At 36.9% G+C, this 21,761-nt stretch overlaps 1 protein-coding gene across 1 annotated transcript in view; it reads right to left on the bottom strand.

Annotated features, from left to right (window-relative positions):
• Positions 1 to 4,975: 4,975 nt before the first annotated feature.
• Positions 4,976 to 21,761, bottom strand: part of TET2 (tet methylcytosine dioxygenase 2) — a 93,862-nt gene continuing 77,076 nt past the window's right edge. Inside the window, exons 5-10 of the mRNA XM_063458387.1 lie at positions 21,280 to 21,488; positions 18,547 to 18,697; positions 14,323 to 14,412; positions 13,794 to 13,931; positions 12,788 to 13,145; positions 4,976 to 6,942 (exon numbers count right to left, since the gene is read on the bottom strand). Of these exons, the coding sequence (XP_063314457.1) occupies positions 5,639 to 6,942; positions 12,788 to 13,145; positions 13,794 to 13,931; positions 14,323 to 14,412; positions 18,547 to 18,697; positions 21,280 to 21,488 (2,250 nt within the window). The 3' untranslated portion in view covers positions 4,976 to 5,638. The remainder of the gene's footprint in view (positions 6,943 to 12,787; positions 13,146 to 13,793; positions 13,932 to 14,322; positions 14,413 to 18,546; positions 18,698 to 21,279; positions 21,489 to 21,761) is intronic.

The following is a 21,761-nucleotide window of genomic DNA, read 5'->3' on the forward strand; positions in this document are numbered from 1 at the left end:
TGCATGCTTTGAAACCATTAACTATAGCTGAACAATTTATTTAAATAATTCTGGACATTAAAGCATTTTTAAATGCAAGGTTTCCATTATTTAAAATATACATGGATTAATGTGCACCAAAAATAACATAACATCTTATCCACAAGTTATTTATCATTGTAACATGACAAATGTAAAGTGGATCATATTCTTACTACAAAAGTAAAAAAAGCTAATTACCCTTGTTAACCAACTTTTTTACGTTCAACCTATTAAATAATGATAAAATACAGCAGAATTTAATCCTAATACATGCTTACTGAATACAGATAATGTACCGGACTCAATTTGGAACATCTCTGCTTTACAAGAATGTAATTACCGGTACTATTTTTAAACTATTAGCCATCTCATCAAGTTGTTTCATTTATCTTCCTTAATGTCAATGTTTACTAGAAGGTTTTATTGATTTGGAATGTGTGCATCAAAGCCTCCTGTTTTTATGTACTCTGAAGGGGCAAAAAAAAAAATCCTACATTTCCTATTTTGGAATTTGAGGTGGATATACTAAACACAGAGACTCCAAGTAAACCCACCAGTTCTGCAAATACGCACATAACAATTACCTTTACCTACAAGAATATTTCTAGCCAAGAACAAGGGTACTGATTAGGATGTAAAATTAGGCTGGTGGTGATGGTAAAGAATGAACATAGGACATTTTCTCTATTTTCTTTAAAATAGGCCAAATTGTGCCTAATTGAGAAATGGTTACAAACAAACCTTTGTATATCTATCAACAGATAGCTAGCAGGAAGTTCTAATTTGTCAAAAAGAATGTACACTGAATGTCAGCAGTGCCAAATGATGTCAGAGATCACATTCTCTAGGCAAAGCTGAACTCCCATTGTAACGTCTCATGGAAAAGCACCTGCAGCAGACATATTCAAAACTTTGTTCATCTAGAGATTAGAGAAGCAGTGTTTACTCATTACATTATTTCTTAAGTAATATACCTACCTGTATATACACTGCAACGGTTATTAATGATTGTTTATTTTATTATTTATATAGCGCCATCAAAATTCCATAGCACTGTACAATGGGTAGGTCATGTTACTGAATGCACTACTTTAAAGTGGGGAATTTAGCTTTAGCAAAGTTTGATTTTTGTTGCCAAGCTAATTTACCCAAAAGTAAAAGTGTTTGATGAATTAGTAACCTCTGGCCTGGCTATCCTCTTACGAGGCCGATGTTCTATCAAAATCTCCTACCCCGAGAAAATCCCCTACCCTCGTCACTTCCGGTGAGGGAAATCAGCTGGATCCTGTGCTGCACATGCGTGCTAGCACTCATGATACTCCTTAGTGCATTCACTAAGCTTAGGCACACGGGACACTTAGGGTTAAGTGAGGCTTCAAATTAGGGTTTCCCTAACCGGAAGTGACGAGGGTAGGGGATTTTGACAGGTAGGGGAATTTGATAGAACATCGGTCTCATGTAATAAAAAGCATGACTTGTGCTAATCTGTAGAGTGTGCATGACTAAGCACATGCCCAGAGAAGGTCAAACCACAGATATGGACCAACATTTACAAAATGGCAGCTCCCAGCAAGGTAGAAAAAGTAGTAAGTATAAATAAAGGCAAATAGATGGGTGAGTATAATTATTGGAAACTTTAAGATATCATAGAACGGGGAAATCAATCTCCAAATACCCCTTTCCTTTGATTGTATAGACCAGGGATAAGCAGCTTTCAGCACTCCATATGGCCTGAACTACATCTCCCTGATGCTTTGCCAGCATTATGGCTGCAAGAACAAAAAGAGTGATGTATTCCACAACATCTGGAGTGCCAAAGGTTGCTTACCCCTGGTAAAGAGCTGCGGAATATACTGATGCTATGTAAAAATGCTAATAATAATAATACACGGTGAATAAATAAAAAAGACAGTGGATCCTTAATCCCTAGAATAAAAGAGCTAAACATACAGCTGCCTTTAAAGAACTATTAAATGATCGATAATCGTTACGCAAAATTTCCATTTTATTACGAGCCCCTACTCACTGCTATATAGAAAGTTAGAAGTCTGGCCTATGTGAAATGTATAGTTAATTCACATCATAAAACACCACAAGAAACCTTACAGTTACATTGTGAGATTCAGAATGCCAGTCTACAGTAACTTTCTTAGTCAAACACAACTGGACCTTAAAATCTCCACATTTCTGAACGTAGAGGGGGTATAACTGGTAGATGGCAAAAATCATTGGTATACCAAAATAACATAGCTTTTTGTTGAATGAGCACAGTGCCACCAGCCCTGCCATTTGCATTTTATTTTTATCTAATCATTGATTATTATCCATCTCTGCATCTCTTATGACATACATTTTAAATTCAGATGTAGTTTTTTTCCCCCTAAATCTACTTATTGTATGCAGAGCATTCAAAACAGTCTTTATATTGGACTACCAGTATTGTGAACAGTACAGACTGACAATTTAAACTCACATGACTAATTAGGATTCCATCACCAAGTTCATCTGCGCCTCATGAGGTCTTTTTGTTGCATAATGCCTAGCTATCATATTAATTTAGGAGTCTTTGTATTTGAAGAGCATGTGCTACCTATTCCGTTGTCAACGTTAATTCACAGCATCCTTTAGCACTCTGGTGTACTTGCTTCACAAATACACAGAGGCTATAGTTAAAGCTTTGTCACATGTACTGCGATCATATCTGCAATTTCATACCTCTCAAATGTCCCGATTTAGGGCCCAAATGAGTGTATAACAGAGCTCCAGAGCAATACAATTTAAGGTAATGTGTCTTCCAACTACAATAAATGTGTTGAGAAATCAGTCTGTGTATATTAGATGCATGGTTCTAGTTCTAAATTATATTTTAGTTGCATAAATTGTAATTCGTAATTCACCTAAAATTTCTCAGAACAGCCAACCTTCACCCCATGCCCCTAAAATGAAAGTGTCCCCCTTTGTTAATTTGAAATTTTGGGAGGTATGCAATTTTATGACCCATAAAAATAACACTACTACTAATTTAAAGCTTATGACGGGGGAAATTATCAAGGCAAATACAGATACTGCTCTGGGATAATGTGTCAAATAAGTAAAATACCCACATAAACCAATATAATGTTTCTCAACATTTAGCACTTTGCACACACAAGGTCACATGTTCTCACTTGATAAATCATCCCATAATTTGTCAAATATAATACTATTTTGACTTAAATGGTTAATTCAATATTGTAATGTAACCGTGAGGCTAAATCCAGAGCAACATCCTCAGTACTTGCTTTTTAGTCTACCTAATGTACAGGACTGCAAAATATGTTGGTGCTTTATACAGAATAAAAATTGGCCGCATTTCAAAGGAAATACAAAAATGTTGAGCACTCACTTATTGGCACCATTTTGTGACATGACTTACATAGCTAATCAACATGGTAAACAAAAACAAAAAACCTGTAGAAAATTTTGTTTTGCATATTTACTCCCAATACTACTGTTTTCATGCTCTGCATACATAAAACACTGTGGGAATTACTTAATCTTTAGTGCACTGGAGAAATAGTTTGTAAATCTTCTCTCAGTAAACCAGTGAATTAATGATATGCTGCTCTGTTATTTACCTAATATATTGGCCTTTTAAAAATACCTGCACCACAGTTATTTTTGGATACACCGCATGCAATGCTAAAAAAACAAAAAAAAACTATTTTAGACTGTGTTAAAACTACATCTAAACATGTAATTCTGTAAATTCAAGGAAATAGATTTAGTTTTTTTAATCCTGTGCAAAATCAATGGGGGAAATATAATGCATTAGAGGTTATATTGTATCCTTTATCTTAAATACCAACAGAGAAGCAGAAATGCCATTTTTGTACGTATGTTTGAGTACGTGCGACTAAAAATAAACAGATATCTTGAGCGACACCCATATACAGTAACTACAGTTGTCAGTTTAAGGCCAGACACTTGAAATTCAAACGTCCTCCCTACATAGTTTTCGGGTGCTGTTCGCAGTAATCCACAGTTCCCTGTAGAGCGTGGAAGGTTTTCTAACTCATTTACAGTCCATCCTCTATGCAGAGCAACTGACCAAAGAGCTATGTGAGACATTTCTCAACTGGCAGAGACCAACACTGGAGTGTAGGTGAATATATTTGGAGTTTATTTAATCTTAATTTGCAATGCAACAGGAAACCAATAATGTGCTTATGGTAGTTGGCACAGTAGTCGGGTTTAATCAGAACACCAACTTTGTAAGATGCTCAAGATTTTGTTTGCATGGATATGCCAATATGTATTTAAGTGCATAAAAACGCAGTTTTAAGAAGTAAATTACTTAATAAATACAGTAAAGCACCATTAAAAATAAAATCCTATATTTTTCTTGTTTAAGAACATTAACATTGAATTATATTAAGCTAAAAAAAAAAATAATATAAGATTTATAAATGTGACGTCCCTTTCTAGAATCAGAAAGGCTGTTGATTTCTCAAGGGTCTAGCTTTTTTCTCCTTTCGTATTCCTCAGCATGATTAAAAATATAAATATATGTATTTTGCTCAATTTAAAAAAAAGTTTTAGATTTATAATGTTATTAGTTTGTATACACGTCTAAATGAAAAACGGAAAAAAAAAATATATAAAAGTCTTTGCACATATAGCAATGGCAGGAAAATGTAACATTTTCTTTGTAGTTTTCCTGGGGAAACAATATATACAAAAACAGATGTTAGACAGTATAGGGATTATTTAAGCCTCTCTCCTTTCATCTGTTAAAATGAACACATTATATGTTGATTCAATAAAAAAAAAAGGAATAGTAAGTGTAAAACAGTATGAATATAAATCAAAAGAGTTATAAACTGACATTTTAAAATGCAGAGTGATTTGGTTAACATGTAAAAAATAATCTTTCAATTAATTTATTCTCATTAAAATTGTGTATGTTATTCAAGGCATTAAACATATAGACTTATAAGGACACTCTTTTTAGCACCAATCTTTCCAAAGAATGTCCAGATATCTTCAGTGTTTTGTTGTTGTTTTCCCTCCCTCTATAATAAAAACTGTGCATCTAGACTACTTACATACACTGGAGGTCAATTTTATACCACGTATATAAAAACCGAAACAAAAAAATTAAAATAAAAATTGCATTTCCAGTATTACTTAGCACAACAGGAATTCAGCACCAGATGTTATTTGTAAGATTCCTGATGTGGAAACACTACAGTAAGTTCAGCTCTGGCTCCTAGCTATACACTATATTTTTATATTTTCTATAAAAGTGATCACAGATGTACAATTATTTGAGGAGAAAGATAAAAAAATACTTTTATAATTCATCCACTAAAACAGGTTTTGTTTTTCAATATCTTTTGAACACCTTTGCATAGGATGATTTTACATTCTTCCTCAACACATCCTGTAACCATCTCTAAGTTAAAGAAGAAAACAATGATATTAAATATAAAACTTGCATTGCTGGTATTCATTCCCAGATTGGTTTAGTCAAATACTGCCTCTCCTCTGTACAATGCACATTCCACACAACCACACTGCCTAGCCTGTAAAAAAATCTTGCACCACTTAGATGTAAATGAGGTAACCCAGTAGACTACATATATCTGTTGTAAGGACCTGTAACTCGTGTTAAGGCGTAAGGAGATGACATGACAAGTGAATCTGTGGTAAGTGACATTGTCCTCTGTGAGAGAGATTTAATGAAACCAAGATAAGCTGGTTCGCCAGACTCATGTGCTGGTTCAATTGGTTCTCGCTTTGCTTTCTTGTAAGATTTTGGAGCCACGTAGTCTGGGCCATATTTTTCACAGTCCTCTTCCTTTTCCCTGGCCTTACCTGCCATCTTTGCCTCCCATAGCGCCAGGCCATGCTTTGGCTCATTCATGCTTTTATGTTGATAGAACACAAGGGATATTCTGGTAGGGTGATTCCTATTGGGGTTCTTTAATGGGGTTGTAGCATGGAGTTCACGCTTTGCACATTCAATTAAAATTGATCCATGAGTTGGGGCCACTGCTACGCCTCCTATTTCAGGATCCAGAAAGCTCTGCTCACTATCTGACCAAACCTCTTCTTTTTCCTCTGGTACTGAAGTAGTGGCCTGTGTTAACTTTTCATGAACATTAGCACCATTAGTTCTTGTGAGGCCTCCAAGCGTAGTCCTATCATGGTTTAGACCTGGAAGCATTTTTGATATTCCATTGGCTGCATGTGAGCTTATTTCACCATTTTCACCATAAGGATGCAGAGAGCCAGCTCTGCCTTCCAAGGTACTTGAAGTCTCATGAGGCCGGTATGAGTGTGGAAAGGTAAAGTCACCATTTTTGTTCATGGAGGAGTAATCTGGATTAAATAAATTGGATTTTGAAGCACCATCTATTAACAAATGATCAGATGAATGCAAAGAATAAGGATTAAAATGCCCTGCAGGGTGAGAAGTTAGTTTATGATCATATCCATTAAAATTATCAGCTTGCATGTCCTCGTTCCCATAATTCAAGTACTTGTGGCCATATGTTTGGTTATTAGTGAACTTCTGCTGGTACAATGACTGGACTGGAGGCAAGCTTAATTTATTCATGGAGTCTTGGTTTTTAAACTTATATAAGTCAATTGGAGGTGGGTGTGGAGGGTAAGAGCCAATATAATTTGAACAATTTTCCATAGGAACATTTCCGTTACATGGGTAAGGAGGACATGGGCTACCTTGATTTAATGATCCTTGATAAGGATTCATGAGATTGGAGGCACAAGCAACTGCTGAGTTAGGAGGGGCATGGAAAAGATCCATAAGGCTTGCATAATGATCTGAGCCTGAAAATGAGGCCATGGGATTAGTATGGTTGACATTAGGAATGGAACTGTGCGGCATAACTGGTCTTGAATTTCTCAACAGATCTGCAAATAATAAAAAAAAAGATGTTTACTCTGAATTATATGCCATCACAAAAGCTTAAACGTCATTAAAAGCTGAAAATGCTGCAATATTAAAGCAGGTCTTTCACCGTCTGGGATCTTTGTATGATTTGCAATGACCCCCAACATTTGTGTCGCTGCTGGGAGTCTAGTAACATAGGGAGAAGGGGAAGGAAGGTTATATTGAACTTGCCCCTCGCGGGTGCCACCAACCTCTTCTGTGCAGTCCTCTTCAGCTCCTGGTGCTTTAGCCGACAGAAGCAAACGTCAGTGCTGTACTCTCGCACATATGCAAGAGTACAGCATTAAGGTCTATGGAGGATCACTCAAGCTCCTCCATGGAAAGAGCTAGTTTCCCCCTACAGCCATCACTGGTGTTGGCTGGGGCAAATTACAAGCGAACTTACACCACAGTGAATGTGAGTATTTCATAAATAATTTATCTTTATAAAATAGCCATTTCTGATATAGTGATGATAAAGCCTTTAAATTAAATTAATCATCAAGACGATACACCCACTCCTCTATGCTTTACCCTCACATACAGATACGACTAGATATTCACCTAGCAGATCAATCATTTGACAAATATATAGATACACACAGTGCAATACATACAAAGTTATGCAATTAAACACACGGTCCCATACACAGACAAAAATCACACAGCAAGTTACATATGTACACAGTCACACACACATACATAGACTTAATCATGCACACACATATATACAGCCAAGTGAAAAAAGGACACTCTCTTTCCATTCTAGGGTTTTACATATCAGGACAATCATCTGTTCCTAACCAGAGCTTAAAATTAGGATGAACAACAACATATGACATAAGATTTAATAAATACAGTCAAAGTGGAGAAGCCATGTGTGGAAAAACTAAGTACACCTTATGATTCAGTAGCTTGTAGAATCACCTTTAGCAGCAGTAACTGGCCTCACATTTGACTGTAGAATACTTTGGTCAACCCAATGACTGCAAGGTTCCCAGGTCCTGTGGCTGCAAAACAAACCCAAATCATCACCCCCTCCACCACCATGCTTGACTGTTGGTATGCTTTGTTTGGTGAAAACCAAACACAGCATATCAGCACAAACGTGGTGTTGTGCATTAAGGCCAAACATCTACACTTTGGTCTCATCTGTTCTAAAGACATTGTTCCAGATGTCTTGTGCTTTATTCAGATGCAACTTTTCAAACCCAAGCCATGCTGCTGTGTTCTTTTTAGAGAGAAGGGGTTTTCTCCTGGCAACCCTTGCAAACAAACCATACTTATCCAGTCTAATTATACTGTCATGAACGTTAACATATCACAAAAATGAGACTTGTAGGATCTGTGATGTAATTTTTTTTGCAATTTTGCTGAGGATTGCACATTCTGACCTGGGAAGATTGGCAACTGTCTTGAAAGTTTCCCACTTTTTAAAAATATTTATCATTTTAAAATGAAGGACTTTAAATTGTTTAAAAATGGCCTTATAACCCTTCCACGTTTGATGGGCAGCAACATTTGATTCTCTAAGATAATTGCTGATGTCTTTTCTCCTTGGCATTTTGTTAACACACATGAATGCTTCAGACCAGAAACTTGATAACACTTCAGCTTTGATAGAGGTGGTCACACTTACTGATGATCAATTAATCAAAGGTGATTTGATTAGCAATGCCGGTCAGGTACATGGTTGCTCCATTTTGGCTTTATTTTTGTTTAAAAAAAATATGACACAGCATAATATGTCATGTGTTCATCTGATGTATTTACCTAGTATTAAGACCTGCAGATTTTGGTTATGTCATTCAAAGGGGATGTACTTTATTTATCCCATGACTGTGTGTGTGTGTATATATATATATATATATATATACACACACACACATGTAAGCACATACACACACAGAAACACAAACATGCACAGACTCATATACAGAGTGACTTACACACACATATATCTCTATCATATACATACATACACACACACACATATATATATATATATAAAGACACAGTCACATACAAACACAGCTTTAAGGATAAAGCCCTCTCCTTAACTTCAGCTTACCTGCATGTCAGCACTGGGTTTGATAGAGGAGGCTAGAGATAATGTCCCTGTTGTCTAGTGGAAGTGAATCATGGGATCTGTGCCTTAGCTTGCACAGATTCCTTCCTGCTTCTTCTTGGTGGCTGGCATAGAAGCAGGCAGTAGGTGCCAGGATATCAATCAACTCCTGCTGCATGTGTCATTCACGTTTCAACTCATAGGGGCATCAGGTTGAATTAAGTCTGGTAGACAGCAACTAGAGACAGGCATACACCATGCAATGTAAACATTGTAGTTTTTATGAAACTGCAATGTTTTACATTTCAGGACTAAGCAGGACAGGGACCCTGCAACCAGACCACTTCAATGAGAGATGAATTGGTATGTGTGCCAGTAGTGTCGCTTTAATTTAAATTGCACAACATGAGAACAACCAGGCATACAATGTAAATAAATTACAAAAATAAACAAACATACAGTATTAAAAACAAACAAACAAAACTCATATTGCTAACTTTTATCTTAACCCCTTAAAGACGAGTGACGGACGAGGTTACCCCAGGGTGTATTCTTTAATAAATAGTATGTGTTTGTGGGGAAGTTTCAATAACCAACCATCTAAACTACTCCAGATTGGAACATGGACACAGCATAAAACTTCAAAGTTAGAAAAAAACTGAATGACTGCGTCTCAAATGTCCCTTCAACATCCATATATACCTGGCAAAGGTACATACGGGGGTATTGCTGTACTCAGACCACATAGCTGAGCCACATATGAAGTATTATACAGTGGTAGCACACATAAGGTTTGCAAAATATACTGTGCAAACTCACTTTGTGTGTCAAAAAGGCAGAAAAAACGCTTATTACCACTACACCTGGTACAAGCTAGCGGAAAAATTATCCCACGCTAAGGTTCAAAATATGCCTTTTGAAATACCCTGGGATGTCTTCTTTAAGAAATGGTATGGCTTTATGGGGTATTTGGATTATATAGCCTGGTAAAATACTCTAAAATGGGACATGGGCACAGCGTAAAAATTTAAAGTTTGAAAAAGAAAATGGAATGGCTGTGTCCCAAATGTGCCCCTCCGATGTCCACATATACCTGGCAAAGTTACATACGGGGGTATTTTTGTACTCAGCAGATATAGCTGAGCAACATATGAAGTATTATACAGTGGTAGTACACATAAGGTTTGCAAAATATACTGTGCAAGCTCACTTTGTGTGTCAAAAAGGCAGAAAAAAAACACTTATTACCACTACACTTGGTACACGCTAGCGGAAAAATGATCCCACGCTAAAGTTCAAAAAATGCCTTTTGAAATACCCTGGGGTGTCTACTTTAAGAAATGGCAGGCCTTTGTGGGGTAGTTTGAATTTAAAACCTGCGAAGATGCTTGGAAATTGCACATAGGCCCAGCGTCAAAATTCAAAGTTCGGTAAAAACTGATATGGCTTGGTCTCCTATATGGCACTGTAGCTTCACAAAATAGTGCCAAATACATTCATTGGGGGTGTCTTTTTACTCAGAAGACTTAGCTGAGCATAATTGTGGGGTTTTGAACTTAGTGGCACATATGAAATATACAAAATGCCCAGCAAAAATGCAATCCGTATGTAAAAAAAAATGCCCAAAATAATTTTTTACCACATACTTTGGCATATATTGGTGGAAAAATGGGGGCATGCTAAGGCACAATATGCACCTTATGAGATACCCTGGAGTGTCTACTTTTACAGATGGTAGGCCTTTGTGGGGTTTTTTTGAACAGTCAAACTGTTATAATACCCCAAATGGAAGCATAGGCTCATTAAATCCGTCTCTCAAAACTCTACTGTGAATACTGAAAAGGGCAGGTCTCCAGTATGGCACTGTAGCTTCACGAAATAGTGCCAAACACATACATTGGGGGTGTCCTTTTACTCAGAAGACTTAGCTGAGCATAATTTGGGGGGTTTGAACTTAGTGGCACATATGAAATATACAAAATGCCCAGCAAAAATGCAATCCGTATGTAAAAAATGCACAAAATTATTTTTTACCAAATACTTTGTCATATATTGGTGAAATAATGGGGGCATGTTAAGGCACAATATGCACCTTATGAGATACCCTGGAGTGTCTACTTTTACAAATGGTAGGCCTTTGTGGGTTTTTTTTGAACAGTCAAACTACTATAATACCCAAAATGGAAGCATAGGCGCATTAAATCCGTCTCTCAAAATTCTACCGTGAATACTGAAAAGGACAGGTCTCCTATATGGCACCGTAGCTTCACAAAATAGTGCCAGAGACATACAATGGGGGTATCATTTTACTCAGCAGATGTAACTGAATACAAAATAAAACTTTGTACAGGAATAGCACACACCAACTTTACAAAATACACATGAGAAGTTCTTTGTTATACGTTTGTGTGCCAAAACCCCCCCAAAAATAAAATTTTACTCCAATATTTAGCAGAGGTTGGTGGTGAAATGGCTACGTAGAAAGTGTCAAAACAACCTTAGGTAAATAGCCGGTGGTGTCTACTTTATATAAATATATACTTTTGTGTGGCAATTTTGTTTTCTTTTATGGCTATTAAGCTTACAAGACAAACATACCAAATTCTAAAATCGCTCCACATTAAAAGTTTATTTTACTCCTTGTGCTTTGTGACCTGTAACTACCAAAAAAAACTTAAAATCCCAGACACATTATATATTCTGTAAATCAGAACAACTAAATTAATTTATTTTTAATTACTTTCCTTAACCTGCACTAATTGTGCATACATTATTATTGCAAAAACTGTAAAAAAAAAACCCTAAAAATGTCTTTTTTTTTTTTTTTTTTGCATTTTTCTGTATTTTTTTATAATAAATAAGCATTTATGTATATATATATATGTTACATCAAACTAAAGCCCTTTTTGTCCTTTAAAAAACTGTATATAATATGCGTCGGTGCAATAAATTAGTAAAATGCAAATTGCAGTTGAACGCAAACAGCAAAAAATGCAAAAAATGCCGTTGTCATTAAGTGAAAGACAGGCTTCTGAAGCTCTGTCCTTAAGGGGTTAAAGGGAAACTCCAGTGACTGGTCCCTCTCCCTCCCCCCCACCAATCCCCAGTTACTGAAGGGGTGAAAACCCCTTCAGTCACTTACCTGAGGCAGCGGCGATGTCCCTTGTCGCTGCCTAGTAGACAGCCACTAGAGGTGGAGTTAACCCTGCAAGGTAATTTTTGCAGTTTATAAAAAACTGCAATAATTACACTTGCAGGGTTAGGAGTAGTGGGAGTTGGCACCCAAACCACTCCAATGAGCAGAAGTTGTCTGGGTGCCTGGAGTGTCCCTTTAAAGAAAACTTCAACATCAACGCTCAAACAACAAAAGTGGGACTAAGGCATTTTTTCCCACTTATCGTGAGAAAATATCTAAGGAGTCTCACAGAATGCTCCATAGACTTCAGTGTTGTACTCTTGTGCATGTGGAAGGGTACAGCACAGATAAGAGCTACTGACAGATGAAGCACCATGAGCTGAAGTTTGAAGATGGTGACCCATATTGGGAACTGTATCAGGTATGTATAACTCACCTCTGCTGTACCCCAGGGATATTGCACACCAAGTAGCGATGTATCTATCAAAAGCCTTTGCAAAACATGCAAAGACCCCAGAAGGTCACAGAGCTGCTTTAAGTATAACGTTACTATATCAGAGACATTATTTAACCATGACTAAGACAAACAGATAGTAGTAAAGATCTAAAAGGCATACAATACCTGCTAGCTGTTTCTCATGTGCTGCAGTTTCCAGATGTGAATTCTTGTGTCGTGAAGGCTTCTCCTTTTCATTTTTGCTACTGCCGTTTTCAAGAGATGCAGACAATTTTTCAGCTGCTGCCTTTTTGGCCTCCAATTTCTTCTGCCGACATGTTTTTACTGGTTCTGCCAGCATTCTCACTTGCCTACGAAAATGAGAAAGAACCTGGATAGCACCTGAACTTTTCTTCTCCTCTTGAGCTGTAGTACTTCCAAATTCATCCACATCAGAAATCTTGTAAAGAGGTAAGACATGCAATTGTTCGTCCGGGGGCAATTTGCCAATATCACGATTGTCTTCTCTGGTTAAAGTGCAAACCTGAGGAAATGGAACATAAACAGTTTTTTGGCTTACTGGAAAAATAAATACAAGTAAAACAGACTAATGTACTGAAAACAGACTGTTTCCAAAGTGTTTCCAAACGTGTTTTACCAGAAAAATACATCAAACTTTCTCTTGTTTCCAATTATGTCATGAAAGCATGAACAATACAATGATGTTTTGGGGTACTTTTTTTTGTTTACATTTTTCAATTGATACTGTTGCCAATCAAACTGCATATGCTTATTAGCTTAGAATATTTTTCAAATAATATTGAAATATAGAATGTAGAATATTCCCAATTTTCTTTAGAGGTTTATGGTAAATACCATGTATTACAATTTATTAGGTACATACTTTAGTGTTTACTAAATCAACATACATAAATATTTGTATTGATATGTCACCCACCATTTTCTGAAATAATATTTCTACAGGTTTGTGACAAAGTCTATGGTAAATTTTAAAGCACCCTTTCTCGGAACAAGTGTTTATTTGTAAAAACAGAAACAAAAAAACACTACATAAACAAGGAATCATTACATTTTTGAATAATGTCAAAAACACCTAGACAATTTCTATGTATCGTGCTGGACCTCTCACCCCCAAATAACTAGCATTAATGACATTTGCACTTATACTTACCAGCGTGCTGCCATTTTGCATGTTGTGCAAGTCCCTGTGGGAATGAGCACAAAAATCCAAGCAGGCAGTGACCCCGGAGAAAGGGCGACCTTCCTTCATACCAAGACGGCAGTCTGGAGCTCTGTGCTCATGCTCAATCTGGAAGAGGAGAGTAAAATGAAGATCAGCAACTATAGGTTTAGCCAAGCAATGTACGAAAACATTTTATACAGCCTAAATTTGTAAGATGGAAGGAATACATTTTTTAATCACACCAGGGGAAACGTAGATTAATCAGTTTTTATTATTTTAATATATAGGAAACACACAAACGCTAGTAATAAGGAATAAGGTTCAGTAACAAACAAACATGTTCATGTTTTATGGATAACAATGTCTGTATACACCCCATAGTTTGCTACTATGAATACTACTAAGAATGGAAAAAAACAGACAGTTTTACAATGTGTACAGACACATTTTATTAATAGCCGACATCATACTAATATGGGTTATGTCAGTGTCTAAGTTATTTCATTAAGGTAGGTACCTGGTTGTTATATGCATCAGGTGCAAGTTTCTTGTAGATTGGAGCCATCATGGTTGACAAGTGCTGTAGACTGGCTTCCAACTTTTCTTCCTTTACAGAGAAAAAATAAAGTTTAATACAAAATAAAATAAGGAAGTGGCATTTTTCCATCACAACTGTAAATACGAAAATGTACATTAGGAACCACCTTGCTATACAGAGTTTCAACATCAAATGCCGAAGAATGAAAATGTATTTAGCATGTTTCATACCAGTAAAGGTAAGTTGCAGTTAACACATTAACAAATAGAGATATCAGAATAAATAGATACAAATGATTATTGCCTACCTATATGTTAAATTAATTTATTATTTAGTTTGTATGGCAACACATTCATCGGTGCAGTGCAACTGATTGGTGAAAGATTATATTTTATTAATTTCATACCTAGACCTCACAGCTCTAGCAAGTCTGTTTTCAGGAAAAGGGAGGGGACGAATGGGGGCATGGCTGTAATGAAATTTCAGATCTGGACTACCCTTCTGGGCAAGATTAGTTTCATACGCAAATGGTATAGGTTCTCTTTGTAATGGCACAAGTGAGCAAAAACTATTTTAAAACCTGAGCGGGATTTACAAAAGGGTAATCCAGACGTGGACCCTGTGCGCTATATGCCTAGAGGGTTATCAGCTACACCTCACTGACAAGGTCCAAAGAAGGCTATCTGGGATTCTGTACCTTTCGTGCAGAGGGGACTTGCTTGCATATCGAATCTGGACTGCCCTTATAAATGGCATCAGTCTGATATGAAAATAGTATAGATTCTCTCTGTAACGGCTCAAGTGAGAAAAAACTATTTTGAGACCTCAGCAAGGATTTACAGAAGGGCAAGCTATTGAGCTGCTCTAAGCTTTTGCCCATTCTCAGAGTTCTCATATTTTCTGTTTTTGCAGTGACGATATTAGCATCACAGACAGCAGCCTTGCTTCAGATGTGTCTCTCATCCTAGGGCACACACATGCAGGTTGAAAGACGGCACTGCGTGACAGAGGGAAACCATACAGGGCTGCCTATATGTGAAACACTGCTGAAGAAGTCATGCATGGGCTTAGATGCGTACAAATTAAGTCTTGCATATGCAGTCCTCTCAAAGCACTTTTATTTTAGCTCTCCCAACATATTGTGACATAGGCAGTCTGTTAGGTGAAAAGGAGGAGGGAAGAACAGGTGTCACTCAGTGCTACTGTGTGACTTGATAGGTCTGCAATCCTAAGAACCTAGAAGATGATCTGTCTCCTGCTCACATAACAACAAATACAAGTGGGATAGTGGTTTATTAAGCCGAGAAATAACCTGGGATGGATTATATGGATACAAAATTGGGGCTGTTCTGTCTGTTTGGACATTTGAGAAGCACAAAGATTTGTAATGTTGAATCGCTGATGTGGATCTGCTGAGACTAGAAAATATAACACCGAGGGGAATAGGTACCAAATTAATCTTAAATATTTAATATTTACATGCAAATTAACAATTTTAAGAAACAAACATATTGCTTGAAACAAGGTATGTACCTCAATTTTGTAAGTTTCCTGATTTAAAGGACCACTATAGTGCCAGGAAAACATACTCTGGGCCCCCCTCCCGCTGGGCTCTAGGGTGAGGAAGGGGTTAATCCCTTACCTTTTTTCCAGCGCCGGGCTCCCTCGGCGATGGGGACTCTCCTCCTCTTTTCCCTGTCATCGGCTGAATGCGCATGCGCGGCACGAGCCACGCGCGCATTCAGCCAGTCCATAGGAAAGCATTTTCAATGCTTTCCTATGGATGCTGGCGTCTTCTCACTGTGAAAATCATGGTGAGAAGCGCCTCTAGCGGCTGTCAATGAGACAGCCACTAGAGGCTGGATTAACCCTAATGTTAAACTGCTATGTTTAACGCAGAAAGGGCTAATCCTAGATGGACCTGGCACCCAGACCACTTCATTAATCTGAAGTGGTCTGGGTGCCTATAGTGGTCCTTTAAGTATATTACCACATGCATATATTTGCAAAAAAAATTCCTGAATTTAACTTAAGCTTGACCTTATCTCTATCTCTGTCCTATACTTCCTACAGAAAGCAAACTGAAAACACAAAAACTAAAGTTTTCCCATAAATCTTCGCAAAGTGAAAAAAAACTAATCTGAATGTCTTTGGTAAAACATACAAAAACAGCACAGAAATATTTATAGTTTTGTTTTTTGCTGCATCGACAACAAATGCATTCAACCTCACTGACCTATATTTGTGCTGCATGCACAAATAGCTGACACCTAGTTTGGACAATCAAAGTAAAGAGTTTTGTGAGACTTCCATATAATGTTCTACAAGTTTCCAATAGTTAATTCCTTTTAGAGTGCTATATTTCAGTGTATGGTCTGACGTGCTGTCTTGGAAACACAGCTATCACCTTAAAGATTGGGATTTTGAGTCTTTTGCCAAAGTGATCATAACTAACAAATTAATTTTATCTTTTATCAATCAGCTAGAATAATGTGGACTGGCTGCTATGTAATTGGCTGTGTTTATGATGCAGCATTCATCATTCCCTGTGACTGTTTATATTTTGTTCTTGCACATGTAGAAACCCATGCAAAGCAGTAGAGGCCACTCCAACCCAAGTATTCAGAGTACTATTATAATGCACAGCTTCCTGACTGATAAAAAGACGGAATATATTTTTAGGTAAGCACGTCAAGTGATTTAAGAGTCATCATTTAAATGACTAGAACTACTGAAAAGGTTTGAGTTCTCAATAGAAATAGTTTTCCAATGCAATGGTGGATAATAAAGTGAAACACCTTTCATAAATGAATTCAGAACAAAGGCCCACAACCTTTACAGAATTTTGTAGTAAATCATCATCAACCTTTATTGTCTTGGTGTGTCCACAGAGATATTTTTTTTTAATAAAATATGCTTGCGCAGAAAAAGAAAAATGGTTTGGCTTATATATAAAATCATAATTTTTTTTAAAGAAATGTATGTGTGTGCATCCCTGAACATTTACTTTTCAATGTTTACATTTCTTCAAACATGCAGGTGTAAAGAGATGGGATAGGAAATATGGTGTCCTTACTACACATCAATATGTAGTGAATAGAGAAATCGATTTGCAATATCTATGCTAAAATAGATATGGTCAGGTATAGTTAGAGCTTTGCAATTACAGCCCTCATTCCAAGTCTCAACAGTTCACTGTTTAGTGAATCAACCCTTTTAGACACTAATGAGAACAGTGGGCAAGTCAGTTCTTTACACTTTTCCACACAATGAGCTGACCTCAAGTCTTTTTTTCATGTTAATATGGACACTGTCCTATTGATTACTGTCTGCTTTATGCTCAATGACAGCCTTACACTGTGTTCAATAATCAATGTTTATGTTAGTTTGCTTAAAACAGTTCTATGCAATCACATTCTTGTCAGATCATTTGTGTTTAGACATATTGCTCTTAAAATACATGATACTTGCTACAAAATGAAGGTTTCTGCATGCCTCTCTCCTCCACCTACTTTCTACCAGGAATATTGTTAAGCCGAAACATTGCTTACACAATTAGCAAACAACTAATATGCATATAATGTAAACAAAACAGCATTGCTACCAGCAGGACATGGCTGAAAGGCACACACTGAATACTTTTCTTTTTTAGAAAGGTAAATTAAAATTAGCAGTGCTAAAACACAAGATAATTCCTACAGAAAATTAGCAGTGCTAAAACACAAGATAATTCCTACAGGAGCAAGACAATTCTGGTATTGTCTGGCTACATCACAATAGACAGAAGATGAGATCAAAAAGGCTTTAGTGATTTACAGCACACAGTCTACTACTCACTGCAAGGAACAAGTGGTGTTAATTAGCCTCAGACTTTGTACAAAGATTTTTTTTTTTTTTAAAGAAAAATAAATGCCATTAATAGTGTATAACAACCCCCATTGTTTTAAGCAGCACACCCTAAGTGACCAGAGGCAACACCACTGGTGATATTAATCACTGATGATTAATCATGTTACAACTGAACACACCTGTCAATCTAAAAATTAGAGAACACACCACATTTTTATATAAATACCCAGCAGTATCAATGCAAGAGGATATAACAATTAGCTATATTTACACTTTCCATATTGGAGTTTACATGAAAGTAACATTTGGGTAAAATATTGCTGAATGTTATATCCTAAATATAGGATCACCAACCTCTTTTGGATCGTCCCCAAGAAGTTTAAATTTCCGAGGGATTTTACTTCTTGCAAACTTGCACCCATTGTAATACATACTCCAAGAGCACCCAAAAGAAAATGAGGCACCACAGGTATCGGGGTCCAGCCCCTGGCAAGCACAAGTGCGCCTGGAAAGAGAATGGATTTAATTATAAAGTGCACATATACATATATTAAAAAAACAAAACAAAACAAAAAACATTCTAAGTGTAAATCAGAGTTCAAAACCTCCATATTAAAAGGATGATTTGAAGTAGTTATGGTGCCTGTAAACTGTATGTGCAGTGTTTCGCTATGAAACATTGCACATACAGAGTTTAAGCCATCTGCTGCAGAGGGTATAACTCCTCCTCCAGCCGCATCACTGGGATGTCATAAGCCCAGCCTGGAACAAGGCTTTTGGCTAATGTCAATTCTGTGCATATTTGGCAACTGACGCCAGCACAAACAGCATACGATGCCAAACAGCCAACAGCACCATGAACCCCACTCCATCAGCCCATCTCTCCTCTCAGCCTGCCCTCCCTGAAATAAACCCCTCTATGGGTAGTGCCATCAGCTGAGGAGTACTGAGCTGCAGGGAAAACTTGGCCCCGTCATTGGAACAGAGGACATTTAGCTTTATATTTTAGTTGGTGTGTGTGCTGACCAATATAGGAAGAAGGGATATTATGATCAGAAAAAAGCAATATTAAAGCACTATTTTTGGTTGCAGAAACCCTTTAAGTATTGTAATTACATAGTAAAAATAAATCTAAAAATGTTTTTGGAAAGAAGGTATGTATGCCAAGCACATTAATCAAAGAATAAATGCCAGTGCTGTGCACAAACTGCTGTGAAGAAAGAAAATATAATTCATTCTGTTTTGTACAGTTATCACTGGCAGAATTCTGAGGCTTGTTTTTATAGTATTAGAGATTGTATGCTATCCCAAGTTTTGCAATCCTTCTGTCAATTTCACAAATCAGGTCACAAGACCAAAAATCAGTTTTGTAATATCCAGCAGGTGCAAGTAATTGTGGGTGCCTATAGGAAATCTGCTGATAGTATGTACGGGGATGCATGGGCAGCACAGTCATACTAATTTTAGCATAACACAATTCCAAATGCACTCTTCATGTGTAATTGCATTCATTGATTTGTTTTGCGTGATATTTTGATCAAGCAAAATATCAGATAAGTACAGAAGAAAAATACAAAAAAATAGAAAACCCTGCAAAGTCTTGAATGCTTATTTCAGTTTTTTTTCTTTACATTTTGTTTGCTATTGACAGTAGTGCCTGTAAGGTTAATTTAAGAATCCATTAACAATTTGCATATTACAATTTGTCCATGCTGTCATTTATTTTATAGGAGAGCTACCAGATGAAAACAAATATAGGCAGTGTCATTCTTTACATACACTGCTACAGAATTAAGATGGATCAAAAGATCCTCTCTCATTATACCAAGAGGCATGCCATGTGACATAATATGTGGTGAAGCCACATGCAACGAATTCAGTGATGGAAATAATTGGCACTTCTTCATCCCGAAAGGCCTTTATCCATCCTGCATATCTCTACCCTTGCACCATCATGGCAGCAGAGCCATTGTTTAAAGATGCAGAATCTGTCCTTTCAAATCACAGATGTGATTGCAAAAAATATAATTATTGTCTTAGGCATTAGGCTCTAATGGAGCCCCTATGTCCAGCTTTGTTTAACCTGAGATAACATAGCATCCTCATTTAAAAGGGAAATATTGGCCCTTTCATATGACAGGTCTCTCCCTCCACGATGCAGGTGATCTCAGTTACAAATCATAGTAAGTTATCTAGTGAATGGAGCTCTTAAATCTTCTCTTTATCTTAGAGGGGTATGAGAAATATTTTCTAGAATAGGGGACTTACCGCACAAGGTAATTGTTGTCATAAAAAAAAAAACTATTGTCATTGGTAAACATTTTTTTCCTTTGGGAATGTGTTAATTTTCACATTTCGATAAATGGTAAACATTCACCATAAATTACAGCTGTGCTATAATGTCTCCTAGTCTTCCTCAACTACACTACAAACTGACTCACTGATAATGAATGGTGACTGTCTGGATAAGCTATCGAGGGCAGATGAGCACGCATAGAATTTTGGTTGGTTTTGAAATCTTTCCAGTATGAGAGCACCTCAGGCAAACCCAATATACCACATGTGAATTTTGAAGCCTCCCATTTAATCTCCAGATGGACATCTGAACTGGATTGAAGTGATAGTTTAAAAGTGTGTAATGCAAAGGTTGTGAGTTTACACTTGTAAATATTGTTAATTTAGTTTTTTTCCTTTTCTTTTTTTAACATTTGGATTTTTTTTTAAATGTCAGTCATAGAAAAATCACAAACATTGGTGTTTAAAAGAATTGACTGCAAAAAATGCCTTTAGCACGCGGTGTGAAATGGCCTATCAACTAACTAGAGCATTTTAATAATGATATTTACTAAATGACACCTGAAGTTGTACGGTTGATTACTATCAACTTGCAATCTCTTAATTAGAGGAATATTAAGACTTCAAGGAATCTAAATCATTTTTTCAGATGATGCATCTTAAAGAATTGTAATCATTTAACTCCTACAGCCAGCGATTGCTCTTAAAAGGTTACCACCCTCCTACAAAACACACTGTGAAGCATCATAGATAACACATTTTAAGAGATTTATTTAATCTTCTACAACTTACTCTTCATTCCGCGCACATCGTCTGTTTGTCAAGGCTCCATATTTCCTTAACGTTTCCGTGAGCTCAGAGTATAACCGGTCTGCCAACGATACAGAAATTCCTTCCCAAACCAATATCAGAATTATAATCACAGCTGTCTCACAGGAGTGCCCAGCCCGCTCCCTCACCAAGCACAGCAGCTTTTCCTCGTCTCCACTCCGCCGAATTACCTGTAAATGGAAATAAGAAAGGCCAACACAGTCAGTTTTTTCAGCCATGTAACAGCACAGTTCTATGAGTAAAGATGTTTTGCATTTCTGAAGATCCTCTAATAATTTCACATTTAAGTTTTACTGTACACACTGGGGTATCGGGGGGGGAAAGAACAAAAAACAAAAACATGCATATATACATATACACACACACATATATCGTTACCGGTAGTCAATACATCGTTAAACAAAGATCTGCACACACCAGTCAAGCCATAAGACTTGCTTTTT

This window comes from Pelobates fuscus, chromosome 6 (assembly GCF_036172605.1).
Source record: "Pelobates fuscus isolate aPelFus1 chromosome 6, aPelFus1.pri, whole genome shotgun sequence".
NCBI classification, from domain to species: domain Eukaryota; kingdom Metazoa; phylum Chordata; class Amphibia; order Anura; family Pelobatidae; genus Pelobates; species Pelobates fuscus.